The sequence below is a fragment of the Actinia tenebrosa genome, unplaced genomic scaffold, assembly GCF_029948245.1.
Source record: "Actinia tenebrosa isolate PJP-AT-01 unplaced genomic scaffold, QUT_ActTen_1.0 PGA_scaffold1__47_contigs__length_23844297, whole genome shotgun sequence".
Classification (NCBI taxonomy): Eukaryota; Metazoa; Cnidaria; class Anthozoa; order Actiniaria; family Actiniidae; genus Actinia; species Actinia tenebrosa.
The window spans coordinates 6,917,874-6,943,508 of NW_028292578.1; the positions used below are offsets into that span (position 1 = coordinate 6,917,874).

The window sequence follows — 25,635 nt, forward strand, 5'->3', positions numbered from 1 at the left end:
AAAGCGCTAAGTAGCAAATTGCGCAGTTTGTACTTGAAAATACGAAAATGGAATTTTTCAGTAATGTTTATTTTTAAAAAAACAGATTTGAGTATGTGCTGAAACTGGTCTTCATTAAACATTCCTATACGAGCAATAAATGAATATGATGAGGGTTTTTACGGTACCTACAATATCATGAATACACATACATCTGCACGCAGGGCTGTTGATTTTAAATGTTTACTTTCGCGTTATAAAAAATTCGTTGAAATGATTAAACATCCTGTATTAGATGTGTCAGAGTAAAGAAAATAATGGCGCTTATATACTAGATAGTACAAATAACACTGTGAATGCATAACAACCATTGGAACTGATCAGCCAAAGCGGCGAAATTTGCGAAACTGTCAGCATATTTCTACAACATTCCAAAATGAACAAGACAGTTGATTTGATTTGCAATCAAAGGGAGAAAAAAACCAAACACCAATAGCAATTAACAATAGAAAGATAAACACTGATATTTCTTTTAGTGAAAAACAAATAAAGAAACATGAAGTATTTGTGTCGTAAATCCTTCAGTAGCGCAGTGTTTGATTTTGTCCATAGCTGACTTGTGAAATCAGGTGCCGTCCATTTGTCTTGATGGTGCAAGATGGTGCATATACACTAAAGGTGAACTAGTGCTAATTGGTTGCCACCTTTTTGCTTCAATCCATTGATCATAGTAATGGACTGATTAGAAGAATAGCTGTGTGGTATTGGTAGTATAATATAATTATGTAGGCGTCATGACCTTACAAGACGTATTTGCGATCCTGTTTGAAATAATAACTTTGACGTACGCCCTTTTTAGTGTTCATATTATCTGCACATTGGCTTTATCTTCCTTGGCGGCTGGTGATCCAACACGGTGAATGAAGCAGAACATTCTAACCCGAGGTATGTGTTCGTATAATATATCACTAAATACTGTTCGAACGACTAGAATGCGAACAATAATTCTTTGGACTTTTAATACTCTATGTCCAAGTAGATATTTTTGTCCTTTTTCATCCCGTCCCGAATGCTTCTACTAGTATGAGTAGCTATTTGCGGATGCGGTACCAAGAGCAGTGACTGAACTGTTCATGACCGGCAAAACAGGCTCAGCAGGTTAGACATATCGACACGAAAGTTAACCCTAAAAGTCATTGTTTAGTATGCAGTTTTTTCTAACATCAATGCCAAGATATATTTTTTGATTCTGTGAAAACTATTTTTTTTCCTGTATTTGAACCGTACAACTAATTTGTTCTTCGTCAACTGGTGTGGTGATTTAATCATTTCCAGCTGCTTTATCATTAAATCTGTTCAATCCTTTTCCTTTTCAACATCAATTTGATATCGTTTAGCTGATAAGATCAACAGAATCAACTGACCTACATTTCTCAGTAGAATACCCCCGCTTTTCTTCCGTGGCTACTCCGATTCCTAGTTATTGTTTTGAACGCCCAAGCAACATTATTCTTGACTGTAGGAGTCTAACCGTATAAAGAGCCGTGCTGTGCTTCATAGATGGATTTATAGATAGAGAACGCAACAAATGAATTGATTATATTTATTACTGTATGATTTCATTCTTTCCATACCGCGATCGAACTGTATGGTTGTAATCGAACGACCTTTTACCAGCCGATCAGTTCACCTTCGATCAGTTGTTCGCGATCCTTGCTGTTTGTCGGTGTTGATTGTGATGGCGATATGATTCACTTCAAGGTCAGTTCATTCCTTCGCAGCCTGATTGGTTGTTTTTTGTTTACTAATAATTGTATGCGATAATTATGATATTAGTCATAACATTTCCATTTTTCATTTCCGGTGCCTTGGTTTAAAAGTCTTTTCGGTAGTAACTGAGCAGGTTGTTGTTGCTGCTGCTGTTACTCAAGGAGGAAGGTGATTTTTGTCTTTGCCGGATCAAGAGATGTTAGTTACCCTGAAAATACGACTTTTTAATCCCTTTTTATTATAAATTCAATCCACTCAAGATGCAAATAAATCCGATTCTGTGTTCAGCATTGATTGGATTACGATTTCTCATCTTTTATTCACACGGCACTCGACATTCATAAAAAATATCATCATTTGAACCATTCATTTTATTCTATTTCTCAGTAACTTTTGCATGGTAGTTCATGGCCCCATGTCAGTCAGTCACTCTACGTACCATAAGTATTCTTGCAATCCTTAAAGGCAGACAAAGCAGGCCGTTTTCACTGAGACAAAACTCTGATCGGTTTTAAATTCTGAAGGCGAAGCAATTTCTTTTCAGCAATTAAGAATGAGAAAGCACGCAAACCACAAGATTTGAAGAAAACATCTTAATTCCGATTTCAATTTCGATAAAAAAACTTGCTAACTGAATTAACATTTGTTTGCTTAGAACCAAAATCTTGCCTACATCACTCGAGGTATGGTTAATTGCTTAAATTGATTTTGGGCAAAAAGTGTCTTTTGGAATCTCTTTCAATCACGTTCACCATGCACAACTAGCGCGCAGTGCTTGACGGCCGCACACATCAGTAGAGAAAGCAATTATGGTTCAAAGACAAAAATAATCAAGACCGTTTATTTGATTTTAATCAAAGTCCTGATTTTTGGACCTTGAACTCTTGGTTTTGATTGGCGAATTGTTTTCTTACTTATCCTTGTAAACCTTGACTCAGTATTTGCACTATCCGCATTAATGTGCATCAGTGGCACTAAATAAGCAATATATAGTCATAGCTATACTTATACATCTTAGCTTATCTATTCATGACAAAACAACTCAACTTAGCTGCTGACTGTAACTGACAAACAAATTCTCCCATCGATCAATCAATCGGTTAAGTGCAACACTGTAAATGCACAATTTTTAGGTAGTGGCCTTTTCTTTGCTTATTTCCAATTAGTTTACCGCGCGGAAGTAAGTGTAGATCATGCAAGGATGGAAGGAAGTAAGTTCTAGTTATGATCTTTAATCGTAAAACCATCTATGATATCTTAGGCAAATCTACTTTCTATCACTTGAATCCTTTATCTCTTAGTGGGTTTCAGTGTTTTCTCAGAACATCTTAATCATGAAGGAAAATCAAGGGCGGATCGAAGGGGGTGAGTGGACTGGATGATTAGCCACTAGCCGCCTCAAGAATAAAGAGTAATGTGAAATCTAGAGAGGAAGGTATAGTCTGCATTTATTCCGCCTTCACTGAAATCATCCTGGGTACGTTGGCCGCGGTACATATCCGGTAATCGATGATGTGTTTTAATAACTGACTCATGACTATCTACATGTTCAGTAGTGTTACTAATAAAGAGAACTGGTCATTTTATTCCTTTACTTCTCGCGTTTTATTCCCATATAGTGACGTCATATGCGTTGAGTCGATTAATATAGATGTCAGTTTTGCATAGTGTCAGATAACTATTTTCGCCTTATGCTTGTTTCTCGCCACCCTCGGCAAGTACACAATATTTTAGTTGATATCATATCTGATGATCAGACACTGATCCAGTGTAGGTTGAGATATTCCTGTAGTTGATAAGTCACGACATTGCTGCATCTTATTTTAACGTAGTTAATGGAAAGTCTCATGTTGATTCAATTCAGGCTTCCCTGTGTATGAATAGCTTCTTTTCACTAAAGTAAATATCGACATGGATATATATATATATATATATATATATAAGCACTATGATGTCGGGCTCGATACTCACTCGCTACTAATTGCTAAAACCTTGCTTCATCAAATATGTATCGCAATTGGATACGATTCCATTCTTAACAGCTGCTAAAAGGGAAAAAAGGAATTCATTTTTCATCAATTCTTTGTCGTCTGAATGTAGTATGAAAATGATGTGATTTTAAGAAACGAATTCAGTCAACGTTGCGCGGAATTTCTTCAAACTAGGCTAAAGTTTTTCCAGTCTTCCAGTTATTTATTATCATTATTACATAATTCATTTTTCGTTTTGGTTTATCTGAGCAGTTTTGTACCACTTCTCCTACGATGGTTGGGGTAACGAGGAAGATTGATCGATTTGATCAACCATCTATTTTGTCTGATATTTGGACAGTCAAGTATGAATGAGTGATAAACCACAAGATCTGATTTCTCTTTGATTTTTCTCCTTCTGTGATTGAGGTTTGTTTTTGTACAAAGTGCTAATTTTGTTTTTAATCGAAAAGTACTTTGTTCAATTCCATCTGAGTTGTGTGCTTTAGTAATAAGAAAACCATAAAATGAACGTAAGATGTAAAAAGCAAATCAATTATTTGTGATTATTAACGGTCAACTTGTCTTTGTTTTCAAGCGTTTACTGGCTGGGTCGCCATAATTTGATGTTAAATAATATTTGCAGAAGAAGAAAAGTTTTTTTAACTAGCTAACTTCCACATTGGCTTGTTCTTGATCATAGCAAGGTGATATGTTTATCAAATATTCATCAAGTCAAGAACCTACTTTTCAATTATCCATTGAGTCACTCTCACCTTAAGTAATTCATTTGCATTGATATGTGACACGAGAAATTGTAACCGCAGTAGTTTTCTTCCAAGATAATCCTAGAATCTGTCACACCTGTTCACATTGACAAAAAGCTGAAAGCAAGAGGTGAGCTGAGGTTTCCTCTATTGAGCTGTCAAGCGCATCGGTCGGATCAGCCAGTCAGTGAATTAGGAAAATTCTTGTTTTATTGAAAGTTTTGACTGATGACCAAAGGGACGCTTATTGGTTGTCAAAAGGAAACTGTGAGTTATACAATTTAATAAGTCGAATATACAGTTGGTAAAATATTCCATCCCATTTCATTCCCTTTTAGTTCTAAGTTTCATTTTCCATTTAGTTTGTTTTTGCTTGAGGGAAAAACAAATACGTAATCGCCGTTCACTACCTACACATCCAAAAATCTATCACAAAACAGTAACATATTTTCGATATTTATTCCATGTAGTATTAAAGCTGTTAGAATTACATGACCTAATGGTTCAACCTTTCATCTCAGTTAGTTATGTATTGTACCTCAGTAATCGAAGAATTTTGCAAGCTGTACAAGCGACCGGCAAACACGCCTCATCGCGGATGCGTTAGTAAAGCTTTTTTGTGAATATTTGTTGCATTTTAAAGACAAAACATAATTTCAATAAAGTTCATTCAATGAGCGTGAAGAACATGAACGGCTTTACAGAGTGGGATTCCATGTAACCACCCCTGGTTCCCCTAATGATGTTATATGTTCCAATGGATAGATAGACTAGTCCGAATGCTACAGTTAGAGTAGTACAGATAGTTAGCTTTCTGAGTACCCCATGAAGTATATCTGAGATGATCTCTTTGATCTCATTAGTATATTGGTTGGGTTAGCTGGACCTGACGCCATTCTGATCTCTTACAAAGACAGATCAATATTGCACCAAACATCACTGTTTAACGGCTAACAAAACGCGCTCAACATCCAAACACTATTTTGCCTTAGACTACGATGATAACATGATTAAATGTTTTTACCAAAACAAGTAAACGAAAAATAATATACAGATATATAGATATATAGATATATGGTATAGTAAAAGTACATGCAATCAAACATCATTCAATAATATTTATTAAGATATGCGTAAACGAGTTTCATTTGTGGTGATCGTTTGCGCTAGAAAAGGTTACTATGAACGTAGCAGTATTAACATGAATCACTGATGTAATATTATAGTAACCTAGTATACAACTAGCTAATCCTTATAGTTCTTTTGTGCATGGATTACCTGTCGGTGCAATAACAATATTTTTTCTGGGTATACGGATTAAGATTACGAGCCATGAGTTAGTAGCAAGTCTTGAGAGCCATAAATTATCTTAAGTTGAATGGCCCGAAAACTGTTTCATTACTAATGCTATTCATTTAGCTGTAATACTAACATACTCGGTACGGTAACCTTGGTAACAGTTACTATGACCACCCTTTGTTGAAATCTTGACGATGTTTATTTAACTCGAGTCAAAACTGCATTGAGTGTCAAATGAGATCTTGCAGCAAAGCCAAGGAGGCGCCATGTAAGTACATAAGTGATGTCAGTAGTTATGCGATACTTTGCAACAACAGAAATGAATCCCAATATAAATCAGTATTAGGTAAATATCGCACATCAAATCGTTATCCTTTATTTACTAAGGAAACGCGCAGAAAAAGATCGAAGAACAACTGAAAAATTGTAGTACTAATCGAAATAACGTCGAGCGTATAAGAATGATGAAGATCCAGAAAGGCATCAACAAATTGAGTCACATAGGACTTCGATGCTATCGGATAGCGGGGTGTGATTGCCTGATACTGACATGCGCATTAGCATTGTTAATCTCGGGGTTTAGCGTTAAGTTCAGTAGGTAATAAGCAGTGTTTCATCATATGTTCCATACCACAGGCAAGCAAGCAACCTACCGTTAAGGCGCGATTCAAACAAACTATTCTTGTTCAAGGTGAGTAGCTTCATTGTACATCCATAGACAGCCGGCTCAGTAAAAGGAAAGGTCCTCTGCCTTACGAGTCAGGGCACGAATAACTCCTTTTGGACGAAAACCGGAGAACCCAAGAAAACCCCTCCAATCAAAAGAGAGAGACCTAATAAACTCTACTAGTCCAAAGTATTATTTATTGACTTCATCCTTTGATTAACTCGTATATGGCGAAAAGTTAGAATTGAGATAGATCATAAGAAAGATCAGCCTAAGCGCAGTTCATAAATATTACTGCTTATGACATCCATTAGTGAATAAAACCGCCTTGTGATTTTCACACAAGCCATCGTGCCTTTGTGAAAAGACTAAAACTGCCATGACAATTAGAATAGATAATAAATTCTACTGTCAGTATATAGGCTTTATGCTATACGAGTGAGAAGTGAATGAAGAGATCATTTAAATGGTCGGTGACAGTGAAAGTATAGGGCCTGTGACAGAAGTGCCATGATGAAATATGAGGACAAGTGATACAGCGAGTCTAAGTGCCTCTAGCTTCATTATCCTGTATGTGTTGTTGATCATGCTTTTCTCAGTAACGTTTCTAATGTTGACCAGATTCTATTAACGCTCATACTTATCATCTAACTAACTTTTTTCAATTGCGATCCTAACACCTCTGAAATGTTTAATGAACCGCGCCACTTTATTCTCTCTTAAACGTGGTTGTAGATAATCTTTTTGGTCAAAGGATTATTTCCTTCTTATAGGTAAGAACACACTTGGAAAAACCCGTGTCATCACTGCAAAGACGACAAAGGCGGGAAAATTGTAAAGAAGGAATGGTAGAATGAGAATCAATAGGATTATTATATTATGAATGGTACCGTAGTACTGATATCCCGCTCCTCCAACACGTGACTGTTGTCATAGCAATCAGTTGAAAGCCCTTGACCTCATTTGCCTCCAAACCCTGAATGTGGTTACATTCCAGATAACTCACAACTCAGCGTACGTCTTGGCCTGCACAGTCTTACCTTATAACTACCAATAGATCATAATCAGTTCACTGCCAGTGTTCGATGTGTGGAACAGACCAGGTAGGGACGACGTAGTGTATCTGAACAAACAGAGTCTACTATGTACATTCGTATTGATTCATCAATCATGACTGTTATCTGGGTTGTCGTACATTTACAGACATCTCGCGCAGCCCTATGGCTGTGACTCGTGATGAGACTCAAGTATCAATGCAACAACATACAGTGTGGCATATCTTGCTTTAATCAAAACTATACTTAATGATAGAATGGATGACGAATAAGGTTTGGTATGGTGTGTACGTATTAAACCATTGGTAATGTGGTCCGCGCGTGTGTTCCTGGCCATGCAGGCTGATTGGAATAGTAACTACAGTAATGATTGATAACGATACTGATGATTTCCTGGTAATTTACTCGCAAATCACTATTTGCTTCACTGGCTTCACGAGAACAGTTATTCTTTGTTCCTCGCACTGACGATTCTCGTTTCTTTGTTTCATTTCATTTCATTTCATTTCATTTCTCTTCTCTTCATTTATCCCTTTATTCTTTTTCTCTTTTCAGTTAATTCTATATTTCTATTTCTTTTTGTCTCACTTTATTTATCTAGAACTAAATGGCGATAAAATATATACACCTTTTTCTAAAAACGTCGAAGGGCAATCTAAGATTAAACGGAATATTTGTGCTTTATGTTTCCTGACTAAGAAACAAAAAATCCCATTCCTAACTCAAAGTTCATGCTTCGATCATATTGCAAACTGAAAAGGCATTGTTCGGGTGTGAATATATTACATACATTACAGCATGTCACTTAAATTTCAGATTTCCGTCGACCGACGACGTTATTTTGAAATAGGTGAATATAGGCTTGATAATAACCGCCGCTACGATACGGGATTGTTACTTGAGTGTTTTGCTGCCATCGGGACAAACAAATGCCAAAATAGCAATTTAGATCTTTTTCATCTAAGAAAGCTCCTAATAACTAATCTTAATAGTAATTTCCGAATTCAGTAAAGTTTACTGGCTTCCAACACTTTACTATACTTACACTGCATAAATGATTTATCGTGCTAATGTAAAGAGTTTAAACGTTTTACTGGCTGTACAGTCAATGGCTTTTACTGACATCCAATCATGATCAAGATCTTTTTTTTCTATATTTTGAATAGATCATTTTCACGTAAAAATGAGAACCTTATGAAAAGCGGTGTTAAAATGTTACCCCTTTTAATATTCTTTTCTCCGCATGGCTAATGCGGTACTGATCCCGAATTAAATAGGAAGCATTGTATACCCAAATTTAATAACTAAGCTTTATGCGATAGAAAGAGTTAAAAGCAAGGAAATTATAAAGGAGCTCAGTGCTCTTCGCCTCGGGGCTTGTACCGTCGATACTGATTTAGTAGGACATTACTATCTCTACGGCATGGCTAGTTGACTTGTGGACTTGTTCTTCGACAAATAAGACTGCTTAATTCTGTTGTACATATGCGACTAGTCGACTGTATCAACGCGGCTCCCACGCAAAGGTATCTAAAGTACTCGTACTTCTATGTTGAACATTTACATGACTCATCTTGTATAGAATAAGATTCTGTCATGAGTTAGACACGTGGTCCCGAGTTATTGGTTGGAAACAATTGTTGTTTACTTTTTATATCAAAAAGGAAAACTTGAACAAATAACTGAAAAATCAGTGAATTACATGGCTTTTGAATTCAGTTCAACTGATAATCAGGTAAGACCCATCCCCTGCAAGCGTTTTTTTTCTTGTTGGCGACTGACAACTTAAGGTAAATAAAAAAGCTATTCTAGAGTTTTAGGAAATTGGTTTTACTGGAGTATTGATCTCTATAAGAAAAGAATGCTAACTGCAGGATAAAGCCGGATGTTTTAAGTTACAGGTTATTAAACCAACGCCTTGTTTTAGAGGATTGTATGATACTGGGTCTCTTAGTGTTAAATGACGAATTAGGGCAAGAGAGACTGAAAGACATGGGAAAACAAAACCGAGAAAGGAACTAAAGAGATAGGAAAAGGAGGAAGATGAAAGAAAAGAAAAAAGAGAGAAAAAGAAAGGGAAGGAAAGGGAAGGAAAGGAAAGGAAAGGAAAGGAAAGGAAAGGAAAGGAAAGGAAAGGAAAGGAAAGGAAAGGAAAGGAAAGGAAAGGAAAGGAAAGGAAAGGAAAGGAAAGGAAAGGAAAGGAAAGGAAAGGAAAGGAAAGGAAAGAAAAGGAAAGGAAAAGAAAGGAAAGGAAGGGAAAGGAAAGGAAGGGAAAGGAAAGGAAAGGAAAAGAAAAGAAAAGAAAAGAAAAGAAAAGGAAAGGAAAGAAAACGAAAGGAAACGAAAGGAAACGAAACGAAGGAAACGAAAGGAAACGAAAGGAAACGAAAGGAAACGAAAGGAAACGAAAGGAAACGAAAGGAAACGAAAGGAAAGGAAAGGAAACGAAAGGAAACGAAAGGAAACGAAAGGAACGAAGGAAACGAAAGGAAACGAAAGGAAACGAAAGGAAACGAAAGGAAACGAAAGGAAACGAAAGGAAACGAAAGGAAACGAAAGGAAACGAAGGAAACGAAAGGAAACGAAAGGAAACGAAGGAAACGAAAGGAAACGAAAGGAAACGAAAGGAAACGAAAGGAAACGAAAGGAAACGAAAGGAAACGAAAGGAAACGAAAGGAAACGAAAGGAAACGAAAGGAAACGAAAGGAAACGAAAGGAAACGAAAGGAAACGAAAGGAAACGAAAGGAAACGAAAGGAAACGAAAGGAAACGAAGGAAACGAAAGGAAACGAAAGGAAACGAAAGGAAACGAAAGGAAACGAAAGGAAACGAAAGGAAACGAAAGGAAACGAAAGGAAACGAAAGGAAACGAAAGGAAACGAAAGGAAACGAAAGGAAACGAAAGGAAACGAAAGGAAACGAAAGGAAACGAAAGGAAACGAAAGGAAACGAAAGGAAACGAAAGGAAACGAAAGGAAACGAAAGGAAACGAAAGGAAACGAAAGGAAACGAAAGGAAGGGAATGGAAACGAAAGGAAAGGAAGGGAAAGGAAACGAAAGGAAGGGAAAGGAAACGAAAGGACAGAATTATATTTTTTTTATATCTGTGATTCTCGCACGAGACTAGACGGCTAGTGGTACATGAACTATAAATCATTCTCTGCCTATCTGTTATGATGTCAAGTGACTGATCGATCAAGACAAAACAAGAAACATTTCCGTTCAGTTTGCTAAATGTCTAGAGTCTCCTATCATTATGTCGGCTTACTGTCGGAAATAAAAGAGAACTCATTTTGTCTCTAGTCATAAATAAAGTCTAGGGTAGGGTCAAAGTTGCGCGCCAAGTGAGGTCTGGTCTACACGTATACTCATTATGATGATATTGATCAACAGATCACTTGGTCTCTAAATACAATATAAATATGTTGAACCGATCGATATAACAAAAGGAAAACCGCTACTTTGATATTAATATCGTAGCTATTGCATATACATAGGTAACTTGACTAATTCCGTTCTCATTTTCGTCCATATTTCTAATTATTATTGGGTGCACTTTAACGTTTTGGGTTTGTTAATTGAGTTCACATGTCACAAGAGAAACGGAATCGAATCTGATGTTATTTGAATAGTAGTGCTTGACAAATACTTCGGCACGAATCTGCCAATATCTTAGAACTTTATTACTGACGTGTTTGTATATGTGCTTTGTTCATACAGTAATATTATTTCAGTGGTGTCTCGCAAACCAAAGATCTTTTTTTGTTTTTCTTTTGTAGCTTACTGGTAGTTCAGAATGAGCGGTTTAAAAATCATATCGACAAAACTTGTCAAAGACAAAATCGGTGGCCTTGGCTTCCTTGTCAAAGAACGACAAACAAAACCATGTGTATCGATATCTGATATTGTCAAAGGCAGTACAGCCGAAGCCAACGGAATGCTTCGTGTTGGGGATGTTTTACTGGAGGTTAATGGAAAGTCACTTCAAGAGACCTCGTTCGCGAAAGCATTAGAGATTCTGAATGACATATCGAGTGGAAGTATGGTAGCCTTAAAGGTACGAGCAAAAGATGGATCCAAGGCTGAGATGGAGACGACTTTCTCCGAAACAGGTTCTGCGAATACTTCTCGTGTGCAGCGAGAAAAGCAAGCAACGGAAAGTCAAGCAAATGGAACATCATCACCTGCAGAAGAACACAAACAAAAAGACAAACAAATAACCAATGGTCAAGCTATTTTAACCACTACTGTTGATGTGAAAACTACGAATGAACATCCTGAAAATAAGATGGAAAGTAACAAAGCTAGTCCATTAACGTCACCGATCAGGAAATGCCCCTTTACTGGTACCTTGCGTGAAACCTCCAAAACACCGAAGATTATCAAACTTAAAAACTGGGAAACAGGGAAAGAGACAATCGATACACTTCATCAGAAGGCTAAGATTGTAAGTCAAAAGATTGAATGTATTAGTCTTGTTATCATATATTTATCAGATATCACCAAACATTGATAGAATAGTTTTGACTTTTACTATAGCCTGGGTAAACAAGATTCAAAGCCTAGTTCAGACTTCAACAAAATAAAGTTTCTAATCCGCAGACTGGCGGCAAACGACCTTTCATCTGACTAGCTAGGATTTGTTCTTAAAATATATTGGCCTCAAGCATCTTATGCCGACTTATACCTACTGCACTTCAAAAATCCTCCCTTTCGCTAGCTTTCTTTATTATGCTAATTTTCACTATCTTGGTATTCTCAAAGGAATTTCAACATTTGAATATGAAATGAGAATTCAGAAGAGGATTGTGGTAGTTTAGGCATGAAAGATCATCAGGGTTATAGTCTATTTCGATTAACCACATTGAAGCATGAAGTCGCGGCTTACAGAAATGTAACTGACTATCGAGCCCTGGTGATTGATTCTGACTGTTCTTCTTGTATATTTATTTCTTTAGCCATTAAACTGCACCCCAGCAAGATGTGAAGGATCTTTAATGAGGCCGTATGGAGGAGAAGTGGCACCCCCAAGGGCTTATGGGATACCTAGACCTAAAGAGGAAGTGGCGATACACGCTGAGGACTTTATAGAACAGTATTACACTTCAATGAAAATGTAAGTCAAACACTAGCTAACTAATAGCATTTGTTTATACAAGGGTAGCGTTCGTGCTCGTCTTTCAACTGCAGTGCGAACTAAGATCGATCACAGATCTCTGTTACATATGTCAACAGAAATGCTTGTTGGTTTTTTCCTGTACTTTGGGAGTTTTTCTTCGGGTATTACGCTTTTTCTCCACCCTGTAAAAATTATTAGTGTATAAGAATTCATCAAAATTCAACATTCTTACAAACCCATGTCACCATTTTGACACAAACCCATCATAATATATGAATCTTGTTGTAGGGGTGATAGTCCAGCGCATGCGACAAGACTCGCCGAGGTTCTGAAGGAGATAGAGGAGACTGGTACCTATGATCTGACTGAGAAGGAACTCTTGTTCGGTGTGCGCATGGCATGGAGGAATGCCCCAAGATGCATTGGGAGAATACAATGGAACAGACTACACGTGGGTATTAGTGGCATTGAATAAACACACACTATAACACGCACTACTGCGTAGGGAGATTATGATAGTAAAATATGATGCCCAAACGAATGAGGCTGGAATGATGAGGTGTAAGGGAAAGGTTTAAGCCGACTGATCTTGCCACATTTTCCGATGACAGTCGTTCCCTACAAATTCTAATACCAACCCCTTTTCCAGGAATTTTCAGGTCTATCCTAGATCGACAGGGTCAACGTAGTAATCAATGTATTACTGATGATAATATTATATTTGTATTGTTAGCTATTTGATGCCCGTGATGTCTTCACTAGTCGAGGGATGTTTGATGCCATAATTAAACACATCAAATATGGTACCAATAAGGGTAACATTAGGTATGACTTGTGTTATGTAAAACGCTAAAATACCTTTTATGGCATCAATTCCATTATTATTATAATCTTCATTTATACTTTTCGTAGGTCTACTATCACTGTGTTTCCTCAACGTAAGGAACCCAAGAAAGATTTCCGTGTGTGGAACGGTCAGTTGATAACATACGCTGGTTATCGTCAACAAGATGGCTCCATCATCGGCGACCCAGCTAACGCAGAATTGACTGAAGTAAGTGTGTCATATATATTATAATATATTTAGGCACTGCCTAAAAGCGGACCTCCCGATACGAAACTAGGGAGTCAGGGAGCCCAATTTCAATGAATCTGAAAGGTAAAAATAAGATCCGGAAAAAATCTTCAATTATTTTCATTCGAGATGAAGATAGCGCATCCCATAATAAAAACCATGCATTGAAATCGAATCAAAATGCACTACACTGTTTTCTATGCGCGATTATACTCTCCCACTGAGGAATTTTGTACAAATGAAACTCACCACCAGCCACCCCAGGGGCTAGTTTTGTTCTTTGAAGATTCTTCGACAAAGTTTTCCATGGCCGACATTTTTAAGCTTTGAATTCCTGTTTAGTTTTACTTTAAAAAGACGAAAGATAACTACAGACAATCCACTGACAAAATATCAGGTTTAGTGAAATTTAACTTGGATGTCTTTCATTGAAATCTAAATTTTGGAGATTCTCGATTCTTTAAGGGCAAATCAGGACTATAAAACAGACTTGAAAACTGGTTAAAGTGAGAAAAAAACGATTGTTTGCTAAAAAACACACACCTGAATTCTTGAAGACACTTCTTGATCCATCTTTGAATACATGAAAGTTTTTTACTTGTCTTTGGTCTATAACTTGCCCTAAAGCGATATTTTCTGTGCATTTGAGAGCCTTAGCTAGTAGTTTTGCTTCAAATTCCTTTGTTTTTCACATTCATTTTCTCTTTGTTCATCCGTCAAGTTTTGCCTCATATTCCTTTTTCTTTCACGATCATGTTCTCCTTGTTCATAATCGAAGTCCCGCCTGGATTTGCGTTTTCTCTCTCTCTCTGATTGCCGCTTTTCTTCGGTGAGATTCCTTCGTCTTTGCCTTTCTTTTTCACGCCTCCAGAGCTTTTCCTCTTCCGAAAAAATTCTTTTACTTCTTCTCCTCTGAGCTTTCTTTCGACGTATCGATCGATTTCGGAAAAGGGTTCCATCGTAAATAGAGTAAATATAAATATAAATATAAGCTTGAAAAAAAAATTGTGTTGTTATCTTTCGGTATTTCTATACGTAATAACAGGTGTAAAAAAGTTGTTTTTACAAAAGCCGAATGTGTACCTTTATGTGTACCCGGATGTTGCAACGCGTCGACATTCCCGCCAAAATAAAAAGATAATCTAACCAGCCAATCGGGATTCTTGTGTCAGATGCCCGTACGTACGGACAGAAGTGACGTCAGCCAAACCATGAAAAATCAACTCGATGGTTTACCATTTTTTCTTAAGGTGGCTGCCTACTTTTGAACGTTCGATTTGAGCCCACGATTTGCGCGCGCTCAAAAACCGCTGAAAAATCTACAAGATTTTATTGAAGAACCATACGCGTTTTGAGCTTCAACAGGGCAAAACCCTCAAATTTTGCACGGGACTCTATATTTTTTGATAGCTCATTCGAAAAAACTCCTAAAAATCTAGGTTATATCAACATTTTAGGAAAAGTTTAAATCAGGAACACGTGAAAAAATAGATTTTTGTAGGGATTTTTGTTCGACTTTATGAGATTTTTTAAGAGCACCGAAACCACAAAATATAACAAATCGATGTATCTCTCTGTCTTTTTGTCGAAAATATCCATGTATTATTATAGAATGATTGACTAGCCTTCGTTCGTGCAATCATATAGTCTGCAAATAACTATTATCTTATTAATCTTAATTTTTTCCTAATCACTTCCGGTGGCGCAATTTTTACTCCAAAAGCTCGTGCGTAGGCTTCCATTAAATACTGATTATCTCGAAAACGAGCTCGGGACACCCTATTTTTCTTTCCAGATTTGGAATCAGAATTAAATTTCAATTCGGAAAATCGAAGTTTTAAAATAAGCTTAAATCAATTTCCAAAAGTAGGCAGTCACCTTAAGTATGGTGCTCCGCGCGGGAGCTCCCCTATTACATAAACACACATATGTGTACATTAACATCATTTCTCACTTCAGATATGTATTTCTATGGGATGGGAGCCAAAAGGTGGTCAGTTTGATGTTCTACCTCTTGTCTTACAAGCTGGAGGAGAAGAACCTGAAATGTTTGAGATTCCACCTGAACTGGTTTTAGAAGTAAAACTCAAGCATCCAAAGTATGTGCAACAAAATAGATTTATTATTAATAAATTGTTATCGCAGCAATGGGCAGTTCGAGGAGATAATTGTTAGAACAGATTAATTGGGTTTGACTTTGAAGACCTTGCGTGCATTGAAGACAATCGGTGCTTGTCTGAATGAGCAATCAATCGGCCCAAAGGATTATCAGTGTCTGGAGGAGCAGTGATCTGATGCTCACCTCAATCTCACAAGCCGCGTCTTCATATTTACTTGACATATATTCAGTACTTTTTTTAATCGTTCTGTTATAGGTACTCATGGTTTGAAGAGATGGGTCTAAAATGGTATGCTCTGCCTGCCGTCTCGTGTATTTGTCTTGATGTTGGTGGCTTAGAGTTTCCAGCTTGTCCTTTCAATGGCTGGTGAGTACTTTCCTATTTTTCTTTCAACACGGAGGATTGTCTTCTATTTTCATGCATTTCTTCTTTATTCGTTTAGGTACATGGAAACAGAGATTGCAGCACGTGATTTAGGTGATCCATCTCGTTACAACTTACTTGAGGTAGGTGTACATCTCGCTTTCAAAGATATGATTTCTATTAATAGCCTTGATCTCATTTAGCCTGAGATCAAATGGAGTTTTGTCCAATCATATTTCAGCCTGTAGCCAAGAAGATGGGTCTAGACACAAAAAGTAATGCTTCACTGTGGAAGGACTTGGCTTGTATTGAGATGAATGTTGCTGTACTGCATAGCTTCCAGGTATTCTATTCAGTACAACATATTAATATCCAGTAATATTAGACATTTAATAAACCTGTTTTTATTGGTTGTATATTAAAGGAGGCGAATGTAACCATCACTGACCACCACTCGGCATCAGAATCCTTTATGAAACACTTCGAGAATGAGGTACGTCTCTTGTCATGCACTTGTCGCCTCATTACGTCACGTCATAACGCGTGGTCGAGCACAAAAGTTAACTATCACGCAGCCTCTTTAGCCTGAGCTCTCCTCCAGTGCCTTAGCACTATCACTTGTCTTCGACTTTTTGAAGCCATGTAATAAAGGAAGTCAATGCGATGCGAATAGCTACAAACTCCTGTAACCCGCGATAAGGATTTGTCACTGAGCCATATCTGTGTTTAGTCAATATATCTTACCTTGCTTATCCCAATGGACTAGTACTATTGCATAGAAATACTATATTTTTTTGTGATCTAGAACAAGCTTCGTGGTGGTTGCCCTGGTGATTGGGTGTGGATCGTTCCTCCTGTGTCAGGCTCGTCTACTCCTGTCTTCCATCAGGTCATCACATTAGTTCTTTTCGTTCTATTCATGTTTTAGTTTACTTGTCAAATAACGGTCTGTCTGTAGCTAAACATTGTTACTTTTCTTTACAGGAATTGCTCAATTACTCTCTCAAACCGAGCTACGAATATCAGGTATAATCGATTAATGACAAGGTATTTCTTGTCTCTAATGGTAGTTTATCAGTTAATAAGTGCTTTGTTGTGTGTGTGTCTCGTAGGACGATCCCTGGAAGCATTATCGCATCAAGAGAAAAGAATCTGATTTGCCCAAGAAGAAGATAACTTTCAAAGAAGTAGCAAAGTAATTCAATTATTTCCTTCATTTTATCCTCATTTGGGGGTTGAATAGTCTTCTTGAGATATTATTCATTGCTTTCAGGGCCGTTAAATTTTCAGCCAAACTAATGGGTAACGCCATGGCCAAAAGAACCAAAGCCATTATTCTGTACGCTACTGAAACTGGCAAATCTGAGAACTACGCCAAGATGCTCAGTGAGATGTTTCTACATGCGTTTGATCCAAAGGTATGTAATACTACAATTAAGTAGTGTTTATAATCTATAAGTAAGAAAGTAAAGAACGTTCTCAAAAAAGGAAATGATATTTTGAAGGTGATGTGCATGAATGACTATCCTCATCCTGAGCTGGAAAACGAACAACTGGTTTTAATCGTAACGAGCACGTTTGGGAATGGTGATCCGCCAGAGAATGGAGAAGTAAGTGACCTTTCACATCAACTACCAATTGCACAGCGCGGAGGAATAATGCTCATTCATTCACAATGCGCGGATACGTGTCAACCTAACCATGATCATCCCCATCACGGCACGGCACGGTACCATCACGATCACGGTACGACACGGTACCATCCCAACCATGACACTGTACCATCACTATCACGATCACGGCACGACACGGTACCATCACAACCACTGCACTGTAGTATCACGATCCTGATCAAGGCACGTCTGTGCCTTCTTTTTCACAGTCATACGAAATCTGCTCCGTGAAGACCTATAGTCTTCGTTTAATGAATGAAGCATTAATGATGATACAATAATGAAATTGTTACTCTTAATACAACCGACTCTACTAACGCTTGGACCTTTGATTTCAGTCATTTGCTCGGTACCTTTATGAATTACGTCATCCTACCAACGAGTAAGTAAAACAGTATCAAATACTTCAAGGAATAGCTAGAGAGAGAGGACAAGCCAGAGAGAGAGAACATTTTATTTTGACCTAATAATGCAAATCCCACTTCTTTGTTCAATTTGCTCAGAAAAACAGAAAACAACAAAATGGCCGCGCAGATCAGCAGTCTTCTCATCCAGAAAGAAAAGGAAAAAGGCTTGAATATGAAGGACGATGAACTACGTTTAGCTAGTCTGAGGTATACTGACTGAAATAAACCAATAAACCTTCAATACTATTAAATATTTAATTATATATTATTTATTAATATTTGGGTCCACGTGACAGGTATTCTGTTTTTGGCCTTGGGTCACGTGCTTATCCCAACTTTTGTGCGTTCGCAAAGTCTGTTGATAAAATCATTCAAGAGCTTGGCGGAGAGCAGGTTTACAAGATGGGTGAAGGAGATGAGTTATGTGGACAGGAAGAGGCGTTCAAGACTTGGGCAAAGAATGTATTTAAGGTAAAGTAAGACTTCAGCATATATAGATCTAGCTGGTTAGTAATCATCTATTTTGAACATGCGTACAATGATTGTTGACAGGCTGCATGTGAAACATTCTGTGTTGGTGAAGACGTGAATATTGAAGAAGCTGATGCGTCCTTGAACACTATATCCAGCGGTTGGTCACCTGATAAGTACAGATTTACTAAAAGCAAGGAGAAGCTACAAGACGTTTGCACTAGTATGTAGAAGCAATTCCCCTCATCATGATGTGTTATAAAAGAACTCTCCACTCCTCCCCTCTGGGGTCATGCAGTGTTGTACGATGTATCACTGGCTTTCATGTACTAAAACCATTTTTATCTTTTCTTGACAGATCTTTCCGTGTCTCACAACAAGACAATCATACCAACCAAAATCATGTCAGTCAAAAATCTACAATCACCAGATTCAAGGTGTGAAGGAGATTTTAACAATAGGCTTAGTTTTAAGAGGTGAAAACGGATCTACTGTGTGGGTTTGTTGGAACCTAAAAATGTCAGTTGTATACTAGTGTGAAGAGGTCCTACATCTACATCACACCACCACTACCTATGTGATTCCTGATATGCTATTGTTGATTCTTTTTTGAAGCCGCGCAACTTTACTGGTACGTCTAGATACGAGTAATAACGAGGACTTCAAATACAAACCAGGCGACCATTTATCTCTATTCCCTGCTAACAAGGAGTCAGTAGTCCAGTCATTACTAGACCGTCTGTGTCAGGCACCTGATCCTGATCAGCCAATCACAGTCGAGGCTTCACGTGAAATGTCAGGTAATATAGAGCGTGACGCGAAGCATTTCGAATGGTTTATCTGGGGTTGGTTCAAATATTGATGTATACCGTGTGCCGTTTGTAAAGCAATCTATACGTATACGTTGTGACTGACTTGTCTTGCTGTCTTGTTCAGGTCCTTTTGGAACGACCAAGAAGTGGGAGAAGCTGGGGCGGTTTCCAGTACCCATAACGCTACGAGAAGCATTCAGTCGACACATCGATATCACAGGCACACCAGCACCACAGATACTCAACTACCTCTCTACGCAGGTGCGTTAGAAATAAGTTACTCTGAACGACGTTACAATATGGCTGTGTAAGGAAATACCAGATATTCGTTGTAGGATAAAGGATAACCATGGTAAATTGAACTATCTGTTTAAATAACAGGCTACTGATCCCGATGAAAAGAAGTTGTTGGAAGAACTAGGAAAGGTATGTGAGTGACCTTAAGAAAAAACAGTTAGTAAAATTTTTTTTTCATTAATTGTTTCATTGCGACTGCAGGGTGACACGAGTTACGAGAACTGGAAGTACGACAAACAAGCCAATATTGTTGAGGTGTTAGAAGAATTCCCGTCACTGAAAGTCAACGCAGAATTGCTCCTTACGCAACTACCATTACTACAACCTGTGAGTACATGTCTATTTAGGCGCCAATTTAATGACATCCATCAGTAATAATCTTTCTTGTGTTTCTCTGACAGCGTTTCTATTCTATCTCTTCATCACAAGACTTGTACCCAGGAGAGGTCCACGTGACAGTAGCTGTAGTTAGGTTTACAAAACGAGGTAAGGTAGCTTTATAACATTAGTAATGTGAGGATGTCAGTACTAAAATTATATCTGCGTTATTCTATTGAAGGTGGTAGAGGCCCAGTTCATCACGGCGTGTGTTCTACGTGGCTAGAGAGTCTAGTACCTAATGACATTGTCCCATGTTTTGTACGACAGTAAGTCAATTAGAAAAGCTATATATTTAGTAAACACTGAGCTTCAAATTCTCCTTAAAACTAAAGTATTATTTATCAGGCATGATGGAGGAATCGCTTTGACGATATTGTCTTATTTCAATATGTTACTACCCGTAATATTCATCGTCAAATCAAATTCTTATTTGATGGTGTTTTTAGTGCGCCATCATTCCACCTCCCACAAGATGACTCAGTACCCCTCATCATGGTCGGACCAGGGACAGGAATCGCTCCGTTTAGAAGTTTCTGGCAGCAGCGTCAATTCGATATGACGAACAAGCCAACACCGCAGGGATCCTGGGGAGATATGTTTTTGTATTTTGGATGTCGAAGCTCAAGACAAGACGATATTTATAGAGATGAGACAGCAAACGCCAAGCATAATAAAGTATTAGCTAACGTCAGAACTGCACTATCACGAGAAGAAGATCAGCCAAAGGTAAGTAGTCACGTGGTAGTCATGACAACACGTGGTAGTCATGACAACACGTGGTAGTCATGACAACACGTGTTAGTCATGACAACACGTGTTAGTCATGACAACACGTGGTAGTCATGACAACACGTGGTAGTCATGACAACACGTGGTAGTCATGACAACACGTGGTAGTCATGACAATATGTGGCGGTATTCATGACAACATGCGGTAGTCATGACAACACGTGGTAGTCATGAAAATATGTAGTAGTCATGACATGACGTATTGTAATCGTATATCTGTGGTTCTAGCAATACGTACAAGACCTCCTGAAGGAAGACGCTTTGGAGGTCATCGATACACTCATCAGTCGTGGTGGTCATTTCTATACATGTGGTGATGTTTCCATGGCAGCAGATGTATGTAGAACATTACAGGTAAGACTGCTGACCACCAATAGAATAGGTAGTTAGGAATAGGTAGGAAGTGAGAAGAGAAGAGCAAATATAGATGGAATATACATTTGTGTGTTTTTCTGGTACACAGACAATGCTGGAGTCGTATGCAGCCATGTCGCAACAGGAATCACAAGACTTCATTGACAAACTAAAGGTCAGTGATAAAGAACGGCGTTCAGTATAACTGTAGAACGTTTGAAGACTCCAATCTAACTTCTTCTTTTCTCATATTGTGGCCGCAGAGCTCTGGTCGATATCATGAAGATATTTTTGGAGTAACATTACGAACACGTGAAGTAACAGATCGCGTTAGAACTGCAGCACGAAAGTAAGCAGCATATTGTAGAATATTCATTACTCTGGAAGTTACAAAAAAGGGCGAAGGAATGGACAGGAAAAAGGAATGGAGTTTGCGTCTATTTTCTTCCTGCTCAATATTTTGTTACATTAATTTAGACACTTTCATACTTCCCCATCATCATCATCATCATTATCAATGTTCCCCATCCACTGTTGCAGCGGATTGGGTGCCGGGATCAAACATGAGCGGGAATCGTGTTTTATCTTGCACTCCCATTTACAGTTGTATTTTAGACAGTCCAGCGATCTCTTCATAGTTTTTCCAAGGGTCTTGCGCATATGGTATATTCCTGACTTTCTTTTTCATATTGCATGTGTTGCATTCGTTATCATAGATACATCTAAGGCCTAGGGCAAACGTCGAACTTTCCGTTTGCCCTAGGCCTAAAGACCTCGTTTAGTGTTAGTTGTTACCAGTCTACCTCTTCTGGGGATTGTAATACCAAGGAATGTTGACTTGCCCCAGTACGCGCTAGCCATGCAAACGAAAGACTTTCAACTAATTTCTTTGCACATGCGCACGAGCTATGATAACCTGAACCTTTATTGTGTATTTCATAAGACCTAAGCGCAAAGCTAGTTCTCTTACATTTTTATAATCACCTTATATCATTAGGGCTTGGGTTTATATTGCTACCGCCAGATCTGTCAAGGTATGTAAATTAAACATGACGAGCCATCGGTGTTCTGATAATCATATAATTTAACTGAGTTAAAGTACTGTTCAGTCTTTAAACTAACCTTTTATAATCTACTCTCATTATTACAAGCTCAATTCAATTAACTCTTACTTTTAGAAGGTTAAATCGTCATCTTTAAAAGGAAGAGATGTCCAAGATTCCTCAGTAAGGTTTCCTTCTCATTCTTACGCATGCTCAACTGTACTTCATTCTTATTCCATTAGAAACTAACTAACTCTAACCGCACAGATTTCTATAAATAAGTCTTGAGAACTACTAGTGTGCGATAGCATTAGTACGGTTGCCTATAAGGGACATGTAGTCGCAAGTTAAACAAGTTGCTACGAATAACGAATTGCTGCATATATTAGACGAGATTGCTTATACTTAACTCTTAATTCTGAATATGAGCAAAAAGGAATTAGAAAAACACTCTTTCTTATAAAAAGATATTGCCAAATATGGGGTTCAAACCCACCAACAGAAATTCAAGAAAAAATCGATTCCACTGTGCCATACCCCCGAAACATCCGCAGAGCCTGAGGCGGCGTATGACTTCGAACCTAACGGCGATTAAATCCTTCTGCCCTTGGGTGTACGAATTACGCAAGAAAATGTTGTAGCCGAGGCATTAGGGGAGCGAAGTTGTTACCAGGATGGGTGACCTGAAACTTATGCATACTAACTTTTTTGGATTTTTTTACCGTAACTTTCAATCGATTACAATTCGTTTTAGTTGTGGAATTGTCGAAAATTAAACTTAGCTAGAACTCAGTGCCAATCGGCAAACTGCTCGCGCATGCTTATCGTCTAACATGCAGCAACTCGTTTCTTATTTTGCATCCAGCAATTCGTCTAACATGCACCAACTCGTTTCTTATTTGCAGCAATTCGTCTAACATGCAGCAACTCGTTTCTTATTTGCAGCAACTCGTCTAACATGCACCAACTCGTTTCTTATTTGCAGCAATTCGTCTAACATGCAGAAGTTCGTTTCTTATTTGTAGCAATTCGTCTAACATGCAGAAGTTCGTTTCTTATTTGCAGCAATTCGTCTAACATGCACCAACTCGTTTCTTATTTGCAGCAACTCGTCTAACATGCAGCAACTCGTTTCTTATTTGTAGCAACTCGTCTAACATGCAGCAACTCGTTTCTTATTTGCAGCAACTCGTCTAGCATGCACCAACTCTATACGTTTCTTATTTGCAGCAACTCGTCTAACATGCACCAACTCGTCATTCTTATTCGCACCAAATTGAATTGTCTCAGTAACTTGCTGCATGTTCCTAATGGACCACCGTACATTAGGACATCAGCCGTCAGTGGTATAACTGACTCTAAGGAAGATATGAATGATTGGTTACAAACTGATTATAAACATTTTGACAGGGAAAAATTCGAAGTAGCGTTTCGTCACCCAAGAGGTATCCTTTAGACCGTGGTCCTACTGTAACGGTACTGATGCGATCTGAGAAGGAAATAAATGAAGAAAATGAAGCTGAAAATATCAAGTAAGTCAAGTTCCCATTCAATTCCCCCTCTCGTTTCACTTACACCATCTTCTCCCCTCCTTTGCTCGTCCTCGCCTGTAGTTATAGGTTACTGGGTACATGGGTGAGGGTAGATAGTAATAATTATCAAAGCAAAGTCTGTAATGACATCAGAGAACAGTATAATTGGCTGACAGTACAACAACGTGACTGATTGATGTAGCATTCTGATTGGTTGGTTGACCAGATTTTGTATTTAATTCTGTGCACAAATGTTCATGTGTATATTATCAACTGCTTGATCTACGACTACCCCACCCCACTCCCCCCATTAAGGGTACTGTACACAGATCTCTAGAATATGACGTCTTTGCTTGTAGATTGGAAGCAAGAAACCAGCGTCGTTCTTCGCTGCCTGATACTGAATGATGCCGGCCCATCAGACAAGACCAGACAGGCTTGAATGTTCAAACAGGCTGGTCAATAGAATATTCAAAAATGTTAAACGAATTAATTTAACGAATACTTAATGAATTGAATTGCTGAAGTATTTAATCATGTATGTCATGAATGGGACGCGTTTAGCAGTGCTCACCCAAACAGATCGTCAATTATTTACTCACAAACCAATGTCTGTCTTTGTCCTATATTGACTGGGTGGGTTGTGAATCGTTAGTATGCTACTGCATGGCTACTACATGGAATATAATGTACTGATAGACTCAGTTGATGTATTGTCATTATCGCCGCATGGGAAATGCTCTATAAAATGAATTAAACAAATCAAATCAAATCTGGAGCATTGAAACTAACACCAAATGGGTACACCTTTATTAAATGTGTAACAGGACGATTTACGTGAAAAAGATACAATAGCTTTACTACATGAACCCTTCGATTTGAGGTGGGATGAGCAAGAACCCCTTTTGGGCTACCTGTGGTGCCTGTACGTGGACCACAGACAGCCCAAGCTACTTTACAAAAAATGTAACGTCGTCTGCTCGTCTGAACAAGAAGTCTAAGGCGCAGATGTAGGGGAAAAATGTTAAAGAGCTTAAAAGATATATATTTTAAAGACCCTAAAAGCAAAATAATTTAGGCATATAGTTCGTATATAAGGTTTGAGATATTGAAGATTCTGCAGATTAAGACGCCTAGACTGTATCGGAGAGTTAGCCAGTATGGCAAAGAAGGTAGCCATTATCGGTGCAGGAATTAGTGGTCTAGGGTCTATCAAGAATTCTGAACCCAAACCGTTTTTCCGGAACCGGTCATCCCTGTCACAATGGCTGTGAAGGGATGGAGTAACTGAAACCTGTCACATTTCGTGTGATCTTCAACATTTTGAGGCAATGGGTACGGAGTGTGCCGATAACTGCTTTTTCGCATTTCTTCTTGACCGATCCAATACTTTCGTTGCGAATTGTCCCACTTATGAGCTCGACTTAAATGAGTGTATAAATTCTTTTGCTGCTTTTCGCAAAGAGGACAGGACCATGTCATCGTGCGTCCTTCGAAGAATGAGGCGAATTCCTATAGGGAGCGCTATTTATGCGAATTCAGTTGGCAAGCGCAGGAATTAGTTTAGTTTAGTGCGTTTACCACCCTAGGAGGACGGCTAGATGCAAATTGATAAGGCAGCCGGTATAGAATCTAGTGTAGAATCTAGTGTAGAATCTAGTGTAGATAGTAGGCAGCCAGTTGTATGATAA

The 25,635-nt window shown here is 38.2% G+C and overlaps 1 protein-coding gene across 6 annotated transcripts; it reads left to right on the forward strand.

Moving 5' to 3' along the window:
- The first annotated feature begins 728 nt into the window (after window positions 1-728).
- On the forward strand, window positions 729-24,716 carry LOC116290867 (nitric oxide synthase 3). Of its 6 annotated transcripts, none has more exons than XM_089032681.1 (36): window positions 729-924; window positions 7,226-7,555; window positions 11,288-11,955; window positions 12,467-12,624; window positions 12,916-13,078; window positions 13,361-13,452; window positions 13,540-13,681; window positions 15,662-15,801; window positions 16,078-16,188; window positions 16,265-16,328; window positions 16,427-16,528; window positions 16,610-16,678; window positions 16,991-17,074; window positions 17,170-17,211; window positions 17,298-17,380; window positions 17,459-17,603; window positions 17,691-17,795; window positions 18,197-18,240; window positions 18,362-18,472; window positions 18,562-18,736; window positions 18,818-18,959; window positions 19,095-19,173; window positions 19,352-19,536; window positions 19,673-19,809; window positions 19,930-19,974; window positions 20,047-20,172; window positions 20,247-20,331; window positions 20,405-20,492; window positions 20,673-20,952; window positions 21,244-21,369; window positions 21,479-21,544; window positions 21,633-21,718; window positions 22,367-22,403; window positions 22,548-22,595; window positions 23,823-23,944; window positions 24,304-24,716. In XM_089032681.1, the coding sequence occupies exons 3-36, from the start codon at window positions 11,305-11,307 to the stop codon at window positions 24,350-24,352; spliced, it is 4,182 nt and encodes a 1,393-aa protein (XP_088888807.1). In that variant the 5' UTR covers window positions 729-924; window positions 7,226-7,555; window positions 11,288-11,304; the 3' UTR covers window positions 24,353-24,716. The 6 variants fall into 6 exon arrangements, with proteins under 6 accessions (XP_088888807.1, XP_088888806.1, XP_088888811.1 ...); XM_089032682.1 differs by lacking the exon at window positions 729-924 and adding an exon at window positions 6,367-6,476; XM_089032680.1 differs by lacking the exon at window positions 7,226-7,555.
- The last annotated feature ends 919 nt before the right edge of the window (window positions 24,717-25,635 follow it).